The 15,657-nt window shown below is 47.0% G+C and overlaps 1 protein-coding gene across 1 annotated transcript in view; it reads right to left on the bottom strand.

Moving 5' to 3' along the window:
• IHO1 (interactor of HORMAD1 1) overlaps positions 1-15,657 on the bottom strand; it is a 285,901-nt gene that overhangs the window by 70,268 nt on the left and 199,976 nt on the right. The window contains exon 4 of the mRNA XM_086936886.1: positions 1,975-2,023. Coding sequence (XP_086793012.1) covers positions 1,975-2,023 — 49 coding nt within the window. The remainder of the gene's footprint in view (positions 1-1,974; positions 2,024-15,657) is intronic.

Genomic DNA, 15,657 nt, shown 5'->3' with positions numbered 1-15,657 from the left:
ATTCTTATCTGCAAACATATGCTTAATCACCCACTAAGTAAAAACATGGGTTTAAGTTTGATAAGGAGGTTAGCTTGGCTCCCCATATCATCTTGTGTCATGATTTTATGCTACAATGAGGCCATTTACCCTATTAGCGTTCTCTTTGCAAGCATCATTCCAATGCCTTTGCAATCTCTATTTTACTCCAAAGCTTACTTCACTCCCAAGCAACCCCACAGCAGGGAAGCATTCTGCACCATCATGCAAACTTGTGATCCTTTCCTCAATTCCTTCAACCATAGCCACTATCCTAGATTGGTCTTGATTACAAGTGGAACATGCCAGCCAGTAAGAAACATGTACCAAGCACAGCGGTCTAGCCATTTCTCTGTGTCTTTAGAGAACAGAAAAGAGCCCATTTAGACCGCATCCTAAAAACCCTTGGGAAGAATAACTTCCACGCTTGCCAAGGTATTCCTATACATAATCCTCCTTTGCACAATCTTCCAAATAGGCTATGCTCAATATTTGGCAGGGACACCAGCATCACTGTGGCTAGCCCAACATTATTGAGATATTTCTGTGAGTACATAATGATTAGTTAGTGAATGAGTTTGGAAATAAGTGAGTGAGTGAGCAGGTCAGTGAGTACAGAATCCAATGCTGACCTATCAGTGAGTTTTGGAAACCACACAGTTTTGCCTTCAGTGGATGGGCCATCCACCACTGTACCTGCTGGGGATAGGGCATCAGGTGAGGAGAGAAAGAAATATGGTTCTCCTTCTATGAAACCACTGATCCGTCAGAAAAAAAGTGCTGTCATACTAGTCCCTCCGTGATCATCTCACTTGGCCTTTCTAAAACATGGCTGAAGACTCTAATAAGGCCACCTGAAAATGTATTTGCTGAATGAGATGAGAACAATCAGGCTGCGTTTAAGGCTGATGTGTGGCTATTTGACCGACACCCTACCTAAGAGCAACTAGATCCCCACTGCTAACTAGTCCAGGTGCCTCAGACTGAAAAGTTAATTCTGATTTGAAAGTAAAATGTGCAGTCCTGATGGGATGGAGACGTTGCTCCCAACCATAGATGAAGATGAGAGCAGCCTTATCCTACAGCTGTTATGCTCCGAGGAGGTTGATGGGCCCAATGTCCACCAGAATTGAATTTCAAGGCCACAGGCAACACACTAACAGTAGAAAAGCTGAATGTGTTTGAGCTCTAGTATGTAGCACGAGAATCTTAATGTAGTGAGGCTCTCCAAGAAGCTAGGTACAAATACCCTCATGCCCCTACCCAAATTACCGCTAGTTTAAGGGAAGCATCCCATATCTGTCTCTATCCTTCATTCCTGCTACTATACTTTTCAACCCTTTCTCTACCTCACTTACCTCTTCACTCACCCAACCCACAATCATTAGCAGAGACCAATATCCAGCTCTGGGTTAGGGGGGCAGTCCAGGGATCTACTCCGTCTCTAAATTAATTGTCCTCCCTTCCTCTATATAGGTTAACACTGTGCTTTGCCCCTCACCCTCACCTCCCATTATTGGGGTAGAAGGGGTTCATAAGGGCCCAGAGTACAGATACCCCAAATACAACCTCCAATGGCCGACTTCTCTATGGGGACTATATCAACAGAACACAAATTCAGTAGTCATAGATAGCAGAGGGACAACTGAAATGTTGTTTCTGTTGGTTGTGTGTTGTTTGTAGCAAGATGCTTAGTTCAAATACAGATAAACATAGGTAATAAAGTTTCATAAGTTCATATAACCGTTTTAAATTGAGGATTCTCACTGATGTCCAAAAAAATTCAGAAAAGCAAGTATATCTATCAAATATAAAAACAGCCAAAAATCTGATATAAAGCATGTATTATTAGTTTGATACTTATGTGTCTTTAGAGAGAGTGCATGAATATGGAAAATTATTGTATTTAAACAACTTTACTTAACATGCACATATAGAATTACAGTCATTACTCACCCCTTGAATGCTTTCTTGGATGTGATGAAGGAAACTGCATAGTATTTCACTAAAATATGAAGGGGAAAATAGGAAATGTTAAATGTTTGATGAGTTTTTGGTACGTCCACCCTACACACTAGTGGAAACCTGGCAAACCCTTATAAGGGGACCATGAGCTGCTCAAACACAAATTAGTTTGGTGTGGCATGATGATAGGTTGAGGTGTCTGCCAGAACTCATCACCAACAATGAAATATATATAGAGATGGGCTTTGGGACAGCAACCTTAAACAATTGTTTGGAAGTATCATTCATATTATAAAACAACCTGAGGAAATATGGTGTTCGGAGTTTTAGTTGATCTGGTTGTAGGTTAGCGTTTTTCCCCATTATATTGGTACAGCAGTGGTGAGAGTCACATGTAGAAGCAAGCATAGTAAAGGAGTCAAGTTAGATCAGGCTGCTGTCCTGCTCCCTCGGCTACCCCGCACACAAAATTTCTTCGATGTTGCCTACACGGCGAGACCATACACATCAACTGAACAGAGAGGAGAGCACACATAGTGACTGGAGCCGCATTGTTGGAGCTCAGAACCAAAGTAAATTCTGCAGCACTCTCCAGCAAAGGGCCTCCCTGCCTATGCATCCATCACTGCCTCTCATCACTGAGAACACTAAGCATGAGACATGCAGCACAAAAGGCGACCTATGACAGATAAACAATTGCTGCTTCTATTTGCGCAAAGTATGTGTCAGTTAAACTAATGTGTTTCTTTTTTTTAAAAAAAAAAAGCTTTCAGATCAGTCATCAGACACCACTATAGTGCAGCCCTACTTAGGAACTTTATCACCTTTAAGAGAAACTTCTGACCTACACCACACTGCTAACATCCACATTATATCGTCACTCATTAACAACTAATCAGCAGCTAACAAGGAGCTCACAGAATTTCTGAGGGTAGCCTGTTATCCATAACTCTCACTTCAATGTGTGAGTCTCTACCCTCCAATCATAGGTATGCAATAAACACACTTCTACTGTCTAGGGAAGCTGTATCTATTCTTCATCACATCATGTAAAATGCATCCCATTTGTCCATGCGCATAGTCTTTCACCACTCACAGAGTGTTACTACTACAAACTTGCTAAATATCCATTGCAAGTTGAATTCAACTCAAAGGTTTGGGGGACACACAGTCTATTCTGGTGGTCTATACACTCATTGTCTCTTTGCTGGCCCACATATATATCTCCACCACCCTTCTTCTAGCTCTTGGGATTTCACAGACCACTCGTCTGGTGCTGCAGCTATCACTGGTGGCCTTCCCAGTGCTACCAAAGCGGTCTTTTCAATTTTGCTTTGCATACTCGGATGTTTCAGCAAATATGTACCATCTCTATATGTGGGCTAAAAAAGGTGGAGGTTTATGGGGGATGACAGCATAAGAAGCATGAATGAGAACGGTTTACAAAAGGGTTATCCTAGAACATGTGTCATAGAATTCCATAGGTGTCCTTCTAATCCAGGTCCTTCTGTGACTTCTGTTGTTTGTCCTCCTCCTGGTCCTCTTCCAAGACCTCCTTTTCTGGATTGAGTTGCTCCTCCTGATCCTTAACCTGGTCCAAGTACTGGTACTGGTTCCTGGAATCTGGCATCCCTGGTTTAGTTCTTCCTACCACTTGTATTCCTGGTCTTCCTCCTTGCCCTTCCCTGTGTTAGCCCATCCTGATCCTGGTACTACTGTTCCTCACCCTGATCCTGCTGGTCTACTGGGCCCTTCACCTAACTATGTTGTCCTGGTTCTTCTAGATCTGCCACTCATAGTTTTCCTGCTTTGGGAAATACAGATTCTCCTTGCTCTGGTGCCTGTCTTTGTGGTCCATTTAGTTCTGTGCCCACCAGTTCTGGTCCTCCTCATTAGATCTTCTTGGGCTGAGCCTGTTCATTTTCAGGTTATCCAACTGATCCATAGCGCCCTGGTCTAGAGTTCCCAGCTTCTCGTCACTCTGCTCCACTTCATACATCCAGTCCTGGTCCCCTTGGTTGTGGCCCCTATTTTTCTCCCAGTCTTCTTCTTAGTCCTGCTTATTCTGATCCTTGTAGCCCATCTAGTCTACCCCAATCAGGTCTTAATGGCCCTGGCTCACCTGTACATGCTCTGACAAATTTTCCTTGTCCTCCTCCAACTTGTCATAATACTCTTGGCCCGTTCTCCTGATCATTGTTATCCTGATTCTGCATTAACACGCCCACTTAGTCCTGAACCTCTTTGTTCAGGTCATCCTGTTTTAGCCACTTATCTTGGTCATCCTGGCCCTTCTTGTCCTGGTCCTCCTTTTCCTCATAATCCTTGTCCGGGTATGCCAGATCCTGATACCCCTGAGTGTCTGTGATTTGATCTTCATTCTCCTATTCGTTGTGGTCCCACTGTTCCTCTTAGCTCGTCTTGCTGGCTCTGGTTGCTTGGCCATCTCCTTCTAAATTTTCCGCATCCTGTTCTCCTAGTCTTCCTCACACTAAGTCTGGTTTGCCTAGTGCTAGTCTTCCTATTCCTGCTCCTCACAGTCTGTTTTTGTTCCTGATTTTGTGCCCACTAGACGTGATAATTTTGTTTCTGTCCTCCTTGTTTGGGTGTTTGTATGCCTAATCTTACGGTGTCTGGTCCTCCTGGCCATTCTGGTCCTTCCAGGCCCTCTTTTCCTAGCTCTACCTCTTCCTTCCTGATCGCTTGAACCTCGTCCTTTGACCTAGTCAATGTGATCCTTCTCAGCCTGCTCATCCAATTCCTAGTACCAATTCCTGGTCCTGCTGGTCCCCTGGAAGACCTATTGTCTCAGGGATCGACTCAGTTTTGGAGCCACTCTCACAGTTTTGTGACCACTTTCTGCAACCACTTGTGAAATGCATACCCTCTTATATTCAAGACACTTCAAATGTCCTACGCATTTTGAATTCCATCCAGAATACAGGTCAAATTGACCTTTTGATTACTCTAGATGTGGAGGCCCTCTATACGAACATACCTCAGAGGGCCACACTGGAAGTAATAGAGGAGAGACTGGGCCAAGAAACCTGGAACTCGAATACGCCGCAAACATTAATCATGGAGTGCGCCACCTTGGCACTCACTGAAAATTATTTCGAATACAGAGGACAATACTATCACCAGACCCAAGGGACATCGATGGGCAGTACCTTTGCCCCTTCGGTGGCCTGTCTCTACATGGCAGAATTCGAAGATAAACATATACACCATCAGTCGAATCCCTTTCGAGACAACATCAAAATGTGGAGACGCTTCATAGATGACGTCCTAATCCTCTGGACAGGCCCATTGACATCCCATGAGGCCTTTTTTGAATGGGTCAACACATTGAACCCATTCCTACACTTCACCATGTCCTCCTCACCAAAAGAAATTACATTATGTATTGCAGGCTCCAGGTCCTGTTATGACAAAAGACACGGAGGTTAGAGGACAATAATGCGGAGGGATTTTTGTACACGAAGACTGGAAGGGAAAGTGGGTGACATCACCTGTCTGACGCGGAGTAGAAACCTGTCTCAGTCAGGCATCTCGGAGATAGTGGCAGAGTCAGCACAAGTCTGTGCAAGTCGCGTGAGCTGTGTGAACAAAAGCACACAGCAAGAACTAATTACGGAGGGAAATGAATGGCAGCATGATTAAATAGCTGTAATCAGCTTTGCCGACGCAAGTACGGGGCACAGGGGGCAAATACCAGTCTCTTATCGAATAAAGGGTTTTCTCCAGACACTCCAAATGATCCCCAATCATTTGGAGTGTCTGGAGAAAACCCTTTATTCGGTAAGAGACTGGTATTTGCCCCCTGTGCCCCCTGGGCCTCCAAATGATCCCCGATCATTTGGAGTGTCTGGAGAAAACACTGCCATTCATTTCCCTCCGTAATTAGTTCTTGCGGTGTGCTTTTGTTCACACAGCTCACGCGACTTGCACAGACTTGTGCTGACTCTGCCACTATCTCCGAGATGCCTGACTGAGACAGGTTTCTACTCCGCGTCAGACAGGTGATGTCACCCACTTTCCCTTCCAGTCTTCCTGTACAAAAATCCCTCCGCATTATTGTCCTCTAACCTCCGTGTCTTTTGTCATAACAGGACCTGGAGCCTGCAATACATAATACACGACGCTGAAAAGCATCTGGCCCCCGTACTTGCTCCATTATTGACGTAACCCATCTAGTTCTTGTTCCGCTGTGACACATTCTTCTTCTTGGAGTGGTAAGAGAACCCAATGGGCGTAGAATCCTATTTCATACTGTCAATGCCTAATCTCCGCTTTTGACTAATGGGAGTACCGCCATCTGTTCACAGAATTATCCCCCCTTTGTTCACCACACCCTCCCTGCCCGGATTACCACGGAGATCCCATTTCAGCAAACGTTAGTGGTAAGTCCGTTTTTGAACTGGCCATCAGTTTTTCTAGCCAACCAGTGTGGCTGTAGCTTAGAGTCCACATCCCAAGAAGTCCACTGATGTAGTTTAGACACTGAGTCCAAAACTCCATTCTTTTGCAATTCCTACTTATAGGTTGTCCTGGCTGGGTTGTCGCTGAGTTTAGAGATTATGATAGGAGATCTTCCTGTAGCTTCTACACCAGCTTCTACATTAGCTAATTACAAATGTGTTAACCTGTTGTTTTATTTGGCCACTTCTTTGTTACTTTTCTAAAAAAGAAATATGTTTTTCCTTTCTTCTGTTCAGCTGCCTGAGGCCCTGATGAGAATCTCCAAAGAACTAAAGGGGATTCGAAATGCGTAGGCCCATCTCTTCGCTGGTCTGCCATTTTGATTTAAGAGCCACGTCCCTGTATAGACTCTTTGCCATTTGTTGTACATTACCTATTTTCATTCATTTTGTAAAGACTGTTTGAAATTGGAAAATTCTTTGGTATTGTACTACCTTCTAACCAATTGTGAATGGTTTTGTTTAATGAAGGCAGTTCCAGTTGTACATATATTTTTTTTTCCCCTGTAGATAATGTATATATGGTATCTTTGCGCTAAGTCTGTATGTGTTGAATGTGTGGCGAATGTGATATGATTGCAGTTTTGAATGGTGGTTCATCCCAGGTGATTGTACTTGTATGTGTCCGTTCTCAGTTTTGACTCTTTCCTAAAAATTCCTTTTCCTCAAATGTAAAAATGACTTTTATAAAACATTGTTGAATTTTCTCATATAATAAAATTGCGATTAAGAAGCATTCCCTTTCTAGAATTTGATTTTCTGTTTGTGGAGGATTACTCTCACCTCTAAGTTAAGCTTATCAGTACTGGCACTCTCTTTTGTTATTTATCCTTTATAATGGGCATTCATTTCAGCATGTTACATGAATCCATCTGACAAACATACATGTAGTAGGCTTGGACTACAGAATTACAGCGGTTCCAAGCCTCTGTTAGTATTATTATACACACATTGTTACTGCAGATCAGTATCAGCCCCTCTCACTAGACTCTGGGCCCTGGACATCATGACTGACACACGTTTACCATATCTACCATGAGATCTATCTGAGGGGCGGTCACAGGCTCCATGTATTGAAAAACGCTACCGAGCGGACCACTTCGCTGCTAAACAACACAGCGATCATTGACTGACCTCTTAACTTTAGCGCCATGGGCATATTCACTCTGTTAGACAATCACCACGGGTCCAATAGACTGAACGACCATTACATCATGGCCGCCTTAGTGATCTACATTATCACGTGATATTCACGTAGGGCGATAACTGTCACGATTTTACTTCTGTGGGGTGGTCACGGGAACAATCCACCTACACCGCCCCGACGAAATATTGAACGCCACCGAGCTGTGATATGAGCAACATAGCGATCATTGAGTAATACACTTTTGTATTACGCTCTTTTCTTCCGTTTGTAAACTCTGCCTGACAGCCACTTCGAGCCTAGTCATCATATTACAAGACCACTACATCATGGCCGCCACTTGCACGAACCCCATCACGTGACCTACGCGTAGGGCGGAACCGGTCATGACTTTTCTCTTCCGTTTCCTATAATAACAAATGCCGCCGAACTCACCCTCCTACTCGAGCTCGGCGGCGATGGGTAGGTGCTTCCACACAGTCAGGGGCAGATTGAGGTAAGACAGATTACCCGAAATCCACATAGGAAGCATCACTATTTTATGGCCAAATCCTTACCAGGTAACTTTTGTAACCGCCTCGTGGGTAATACTTACATTTCCCTGTAGCCACACCTAAAGGTTCAACCCCGATGAACTGACCCGCCGACCACTCATGTGGCATGTAGTCCCTGACCATTAGGTGAGTTAGGAGATTGCTCAATTTTTACATCACAGTTTGACCAGCCACATAGAGATATAGATGGTGTCACGTTTATAATCATTGGGTGACAAGCCACATTTTGAGATGTATGGTGTTCCTTATACTACTGCTGTTTTTAAATCACTGTCTTTTAACTAAAGCATCATTTCTCTCACGTAGTTGTGTGAGTGGGTGACGTTTTCACTGCACGCTGCAAGTATTCAGGCATGTTCAGGTTGTGCTCGTTGGTCCACAATACCACCAGCATGCCACCCACTGCTCATGCACTGGCGCTGACCTTCCATACTGTTTATAAGTAATATAAATTACTAACGTGTAACCATTTTTCCCTGTATAGGCATAGGATTACCCACACAGGTAAACTAGACCTACACCATACACATGACACCTGCATGTTGTTCATTTCACATTTTCCACTTTTATAAGGTCCTGATGAATCGCGGGTAAATATCCCCGGCGCGAGAAACATGTCGACCAATCTGTATTCTAGTCTCTTCTAGGGTCACTTCACCTAACCTGCTGACACCTAGCGAGCTAGCATCACGTTTTTAATTGCAGCAGGGGGACCGCCAGAATAAAGTGTTTCCGGCACCCCTTGCTACATTTTAATCACTTCACTAGGCAAAATCGCTATCCCGCCCACACACCCGCACTTCACCTTAAGGCTGTTGGATACAAAAGATCTCCGTCAAAGTGCCCCTCTTTGAGGTGAGCCCGTCGGGGATTGCACCGCCTCCCCGACGAGGAGCAAACGCCGATGATGCAGCATGACACCCTTCTGGGTGTGTGAGGCAATTACATCCAACCAAATGGATGCCCAACGGTGTTATACATACACCTTCGGTCACGCCAGCTATATTTAACATCTTGTTCCCCCCCCTTCCTGTAGGAACAGTTCAGCAACCCCTCCTGTTGAATTACTGGTCCCCTAGGTCTGCCTGGAATGTTGTTTCCTGGTTCTCTTTGGCCTTGCCCTGTTAGAACTTGGCCTCAAGGTTTGGATAATTCAGGTTCTCTTGCCCCTGTGACTTGTCCTCGTGGTCAATCTGGCACTGCATCCAATGGCAGACTAGCCTAGTCCTCTTGGATATCCAGATCGAGATCCCTTAGTCTTCCTGGCTCTGGCTGTTCTTGTCCTCCTGATCTTCCTCACCCTGGTCCTGCGACCACTAGGTCTTGTTATTTCTGCTCCATGTGGTACTCTGGGGTCTGGTCCTCAACTTCCACCTCGACAATCAACTGGACCCCAACACCACATGCCTCCTGGACAACCTCCACAACATTGGACTCCGCCAGATCATGACCGAGCCCACGCACTCAGCAGGACACACCCACGACCCCCTCTTCACTACAGGAAACTCTATCACCTTCAGCCACACCACCAAACTCCCATGGACCTACCATCGTTGCGTCCACTTTACCTTCAGAACACCCACCATCCAAAGACACCAGCACCTGCTTCCACAAAGAAACTGAACCAAAATCACAGATGACCAGCTCACCTCCTCACTCAACAACTCCACCCCAACCATCGCGGAAAACGACGACCCCAACACCGCAGCCCGAACCCTGCATAGATGGATCTCGGACAGCACCAACACCATAGCCCCTCTCAAGAAAAACAACAATACCCGTGCCAAGAAAGCCAGATGGTTTACCACCGAACTTCGAGAGTCCAGGCGCACATGCCGCCGCCTCGAAAAGACCTGGAGAAACACCAAATCCACAGAAGACCACAACAACTTCAGAGCCGCCACCAACGCCCACCATCAACTCATCAGAGAAACGTGGAAAAAAGCGATTGAAGACAGAATCTCCACCCACGCACACAACAGCAAGAAACTCTTCAGCATCATCAAGGAGTTCGCCCAACCCACCAGCGAGTCTACCGACATCCCTCCCTCACAAGACCTCTGCGACAAACTCAGCATCTTTTTCCACCACAAAATCAAGAGCATCTACGACAACTTCGACGAAGACAACCAACACACTGAACCCTCACTAACCACCTCCGACACCCGGAAACCAGCGATTGATGACTGGACAGCCCTCACCACCGAAGACACACTGAAGACAATGAAGTCAATCCACTCAGGGGCCCCCACGGACCCATGCCCTCACCACATCTTCAACAGAGCCGCCAACACCATCGCACCCATGCTCTGCCACACCATCAACCACTCCCTGGCGACCGCCTCGTTCCCCGACGACTGGAAACACGCCGAGGTCAACCCCCTCCTGAAGAAACCCTCAGCAGACCCCACCGACCTCAAAAACTACAGACCCATCTCCCTGCTCCCGTTCCCAGCGAAAGTCATCGAGAAAGCCATCAACAGCCAACTCGCCACATTCATTGAAGAACACAACATCCTCGACTCCTCCCAATCCAGCTTCAGAAAAAAACACAGTACAGAAACCACCCTCCTCGCCGCAACAGATGACATCCGCACCTTACTGGACAAAGGAGAAACAGTAGCCCTCATCCTTCTCGACCTATCAGCGGAGTTCGACACAGTCTCCCACCGCACACTAATATGCAGACTCTACGATGCAGGAATCCAGGACAAGGCCCTCGACTGGATCTGCTCCTTCCTCTCCGGCAGGACGCAGCGGGTCAGACTCCCCCCTTTACTCTCGGACCCCAAACCTACCACCTGCGGAGTCCCCCAGGGCTCCTCCCTCAGCCCGACGCTCTTCAACGTCTACATGGCTCCACTTGCCCCCATCGTCAGAACCTACGGACTCAACATCGTGTCATACGCAGACGACACCCAGCTCATCCTCTCCCTATCCAACGAGCCCAACACCGCCAGACGCAACTTTCGAGAAGGCATGGAAGCCGTCGCCAAATGGATGAAAAACAGCTGCCTACAACTAAACACCAACAAAACAGAAGTACTCATCATGGGCCCAAACCCCGATGCCTGGAACAACACCTGGTGGCCCACCGCCCTCGGAAACCCGCCAACCCCCACAGACCACGCACGCAACCTGGGAATCATCCTGGACTCCGAGCTCAAAATGGACCGCAAGGGACCGCCAGATCAACTCTGTCTCATCTTCCTGCTTCCACACCCTCCGCCTCCTTCCTAAGACCTTCAAATGGATCCCCCTCGAACACCGAAAGACAGTCACTCACGCCCTGGTCACCAGCAGACTCGACTACGGCAACGCACTCTACGCCGGAAAAAACAAAAACCTCATCCGCAAGCTACAGAACATCCAGAACGCCACCGCAAGACTGGTCCTCAACCTGCCAAAACACTGCCACATCTCCCAGCACCTGCGCACACTCCACTGGCTCCTCGTCGAGGCGAGAATCACCTTTAAGATGCTCACCCACGCACACAAGGCCCTCCACGGCACCGGACCAGCATACCTGAACAGCCGACTCAAATTCCACGCACCCCAAAGGACCCTACGATCAGCCCAGCTTTCCTACGCCGTGGTCCCTCGCACCAGAAAGACCAGATCGGGAGGCCGTTCCTTCTCCTTCCTCGCGGCCAAAGCATGGAACGCCCTTCCGCTCCACCTCAGACAGACAACATCGCTCCCCATCTTCGCAAGAAACCTCAAAACCTGGCTCTTCGACAGACCCCCTCCTTGATGGAATGGAACCTGCACCCGTAGCGCCCCACCCCTAGCGCCTTGAGACCCTCACGGGTGACTAGTCGCGCTTTAACAAACTCCTGATTGATTGATTGATTGTCCTATGATCTTTGTTCCTCAGGCACTCATGGGCATGGATTTTCTTCTTATTTCCTGATCCACTTGAACCTTGCCCCCTTGACCTGGTCATTGTGATCCTTCTCAGCCTACTCTTCCCAGTCCCAGTACCTCCGCTCCTGGTCCTGCTGGTCTCCTCAGTCTGCCTGGCCTCCTCTTGTGTCCTGGTTCTCTGAGGCCTTGAGCTCTTATACATTGCTTCCTGGCTTGGATCCTAATTGTCCTCTTGCCCCTGTGACTTGTCCTCATGGTCAATCTGGCACTGCATCCAATGGTCTGGGCCCTCTAGGTCCTAGTTCTCTTTGACTAGATCTTTCTGAGCCTCGCGATTTTGATCCTCATCCTCTTGGATATCCAGGTCCAGAACCCTTAGCCTTTCTGGTTCATGCAATTCTAGTCCTTTTGATTTACACACCCTGGCCCTGCGACCAGCAGGCCCTGGCCTTTCTGCTCTGTGTGGTACCCTAGGCCCTGATCCTATTGTGATGTTCTCCTTGCCACTCTTGGGCCTTTTCCTGCTTCTCTTATGCTGATCCTTTTAATTCTTTTTGCTCTGGTCCTCCTGGCTCTAGTCCTATTGGCAACATTTTTACTGGCCCCCTCATTACCTTACTCATTCTGGTGATAATCCCCATACTTCTGAACTTCATTGTCTTCCTGATTCTGGTCCTGATCTTCCTGCTCTTTCTCCTTGCGCTTCCCACCGACTGATCATACTCTTCCTTGCTTTGATCATTCTTGTTTTTATAGTCCCTGTCCTTCTTGAGATTATGTGCCCTGATTCTCTATGTCTTGATCTTTCTAGTTTGGTTTCTCCTGGGCCTAGTTTTAATGGAAATGGTTCACCAATCATTCTATCCTTGGTCCTGGATGTTGTGCTCCTTCTTGTCCTATTGTGCTTGTTATCATAAACCTTGCCTTTTTGCCATCCTGGCCCTTCTTGGTTCACCCAGTCTTGACCCATCTGGATCTGTTTCTTTTTAGTCCTCTTGGCCCTGGTCACCTGGTCCTGGTTCTCCTCCCCTTGAACCTCCTACACCTAGTACCCAAGGTCCTGGTCCATCTGGCCTCTCATGTCCTGGCCTTCTTAGTTTTTATCCTCCTGGTTTGGGTTATCTTGGTCCTTGGTTACATGTTCTCTTAGTCCTACTGATACTGCGGCAATTGTTCCTCTCTATCTTGATGTTATGTTATAAAAATGCTTATAAAGCGCTCGAATGCCGAGGCGTCTTGCCGCTGAAGTGCCTAAGTGGAGCAGGGCAAAGAGATAGGCTGACAGCTACCCAGCATTGAACAGCCGGGATTTTAAGATTTTCCTGAACGATGAAAGGTTCCACTGAAGTCTCAGGGCCACCGGCAGTTTGTTCCACATTTAGGCCGCACAGCTAGAAAGTAGATGGCCCCCCTATATGGCACGTCTGTACCTAGGAATACAAATCAAGCCAAGATTGGCCGACCATAGGTCTCGCGAGGGGGTGTAGAGCCTGAACCTATTCTGACAGTCCTCTGAACCACCCCCATACCGTGCTTTATGCACCAAGCAGAGTACCTTGAACTCAATTCTCTGCTGGACGGGGAGCAAGTGTAATGCCCGTCTACTCTGAGTAGTGGAATGGTCATTCGGAAGCTTTAAGATCACTCAAACCGCAGCATTCTGCAGTGATTGAAGTTTGCTAATCTGATGCTTATCGATACCCAAGAACATTGCATTGCAATAGTCCAGTCTGGACATAAAAAGGGCGGCCATAACTGTTTATTGAAGTGCCAGGGGAATGAAAGGGAAGATTTTACGCAGGGTCTTGAGTAAGAAAATACTAGCTGATGTTAGGCTATTCACCTGAGCTGACATATTCAGTTTGTCATCAAAGATGACCCCACGATTACTCACTTTCTTTACAGGTAAAGGGCATTCCCCGGCCTCCAGCGGCCACCACAGATTACTCCAGATCGTTCCCAAATTCAATCACTTCTGTTTTCTCAGTACTAATTTTCAGAAAACTCAGACTCTTCCATTCCATGACGACCTTCAGACAGCAATGGAATCCTTCCGCTGTTAGCTCTGTCTGACACGGATACCACCAGCTGCGAGTCGTCCGCATACGACACAAGGGTAAAGCCATGCTTCCTTACAAGCCTAGCCAGCAGCTTCACTTAAACATTGAACAATGTTGGGGACAAAGCTGAACCCTGCAGAACCCCGCAAGGCGAATTAAAACTGTCTGATTGTAGACCCTCCCAGTTCAGGCTTTGTTTCCTATTGACTAAAAATGAGGAAAGGAGGGCAAGAGCCAACCCGTTGATTCCAATCTCCTGTAGTCGCCGCACCAACACCATGTGATTCACAGTGTTGAATGCGGCCGACAAATAAAGGAGAACAAGAGTAGCCCCCCCATCGACTACTATCCGAATCCCCTCAGCTGCAGAAATCAGGGCAGATTCAGTGGAGTGTGTAGGACGAAAGCCGTGCTGGGATGGGTCGAGTAGCCTATTACTGTCCAAGTATTCAATTAACGTTTTATTAATTGATTTTTCCAGGATCTTGGCTACTAATGGCAGACCCGAGATTGGCCAATATTTTTTACATTCAGAAGGCTCCAAGGTGGGTTTCTTCAGGTTCGGGTACTAGCTGTCTTCCAAGCTACAGGGTAAATGCCGGATGTCAGGACTTGATTGATCCAAGTTATCCTTGTATGGGTCCTCCGGAGCCTGGTCATTATAGTCCTGGTACTCCTGGCCACCACTGTCCTTTTCCCTTGGTCTTTCAGATTTCATGGGCATCTTCCTTACCCTGGTCCTGCTATCTCTAATGATTGTTCTGCCTCACCTCCTAATTTGAGCCCTGGTCCCAGAGGCCCTAATCTTCATATCCCTCTTAGTCTTTTTTCCAGTCTTCCTGGATATGATCCTTTGAGTTCTCCTAGTCCTCTTTGCTGTGGTCTTCTGGGTGCCCTTGGTGTTGTACACCCTGGTACTCCTAGTCCCTGTCCTGCGTAACCTGGTTTCCTGGTACTATTGGCCATTGCCCTCCAGCTTCTGATCTTTGTAGTCCTAAACCATCTGGTCTTGATCCTCCTGGCCCTAGCCCTGCTGTTCTTTGTCCTCATGGTTCTGCAATAACTTGGCCTAGCCCACCACAGATCATCCTAGCCTTTCCTAGTTCTGATGTTTCTTGACCCCCTGGTGAGTCGCCTTTTGGCCAGTATTTTACAAGGCCTGGGTGGTAAATTCTGTTCCACTGGCGGAATTTGCAGAATGTGGGTCATTTTGCGTTCTGTGGAAAACGCGGAGTTGCCAAAAATTCCACGATCCGCTGCTTCGCAGAATTTTTTGCTTGTTTGCGCTTTCAAAATGAGTGTTTGCAAGATATTTCTCTCCGAGCACGTAAACACAGGAAAAAGCATCGAGAACGGGCGGAACAAGCAATTCGGCGTGCTCGCGGAACTTTTGCGTGCTCGCTGAGATTTTTTACCATCTCACGGAGTTTTGAGTAGCACGACTACGCAAATTCCGCCCACCCCTATATTTTACTTGACATTATCCTCCTCCTACTGGTCTTACTCCTTCCTACCCTTAACACCCGCCAAAATTACTTTAATCAGGTACAGCCTCCAAGCCTGTCACA

Source organism: Lissotriton vulgaris, chromosome 9, assembly GCF_964263255.1.
Source record: "Lissotriton vulgaris chromosome 9, aLisVul1.2, whole genome shotgun sequence".
In the NCBI taxonomy this organism is placed as follows: domain Eukaryota; kingdom Metazoa; phylum Chordata; class Amphibia; order Caudata; family Salamandridae; genus Lissotriton; species Lissotriton vulgaris.
This window is presented reverse-complemented; position numbering and strand designations above follow the sequence as displayed.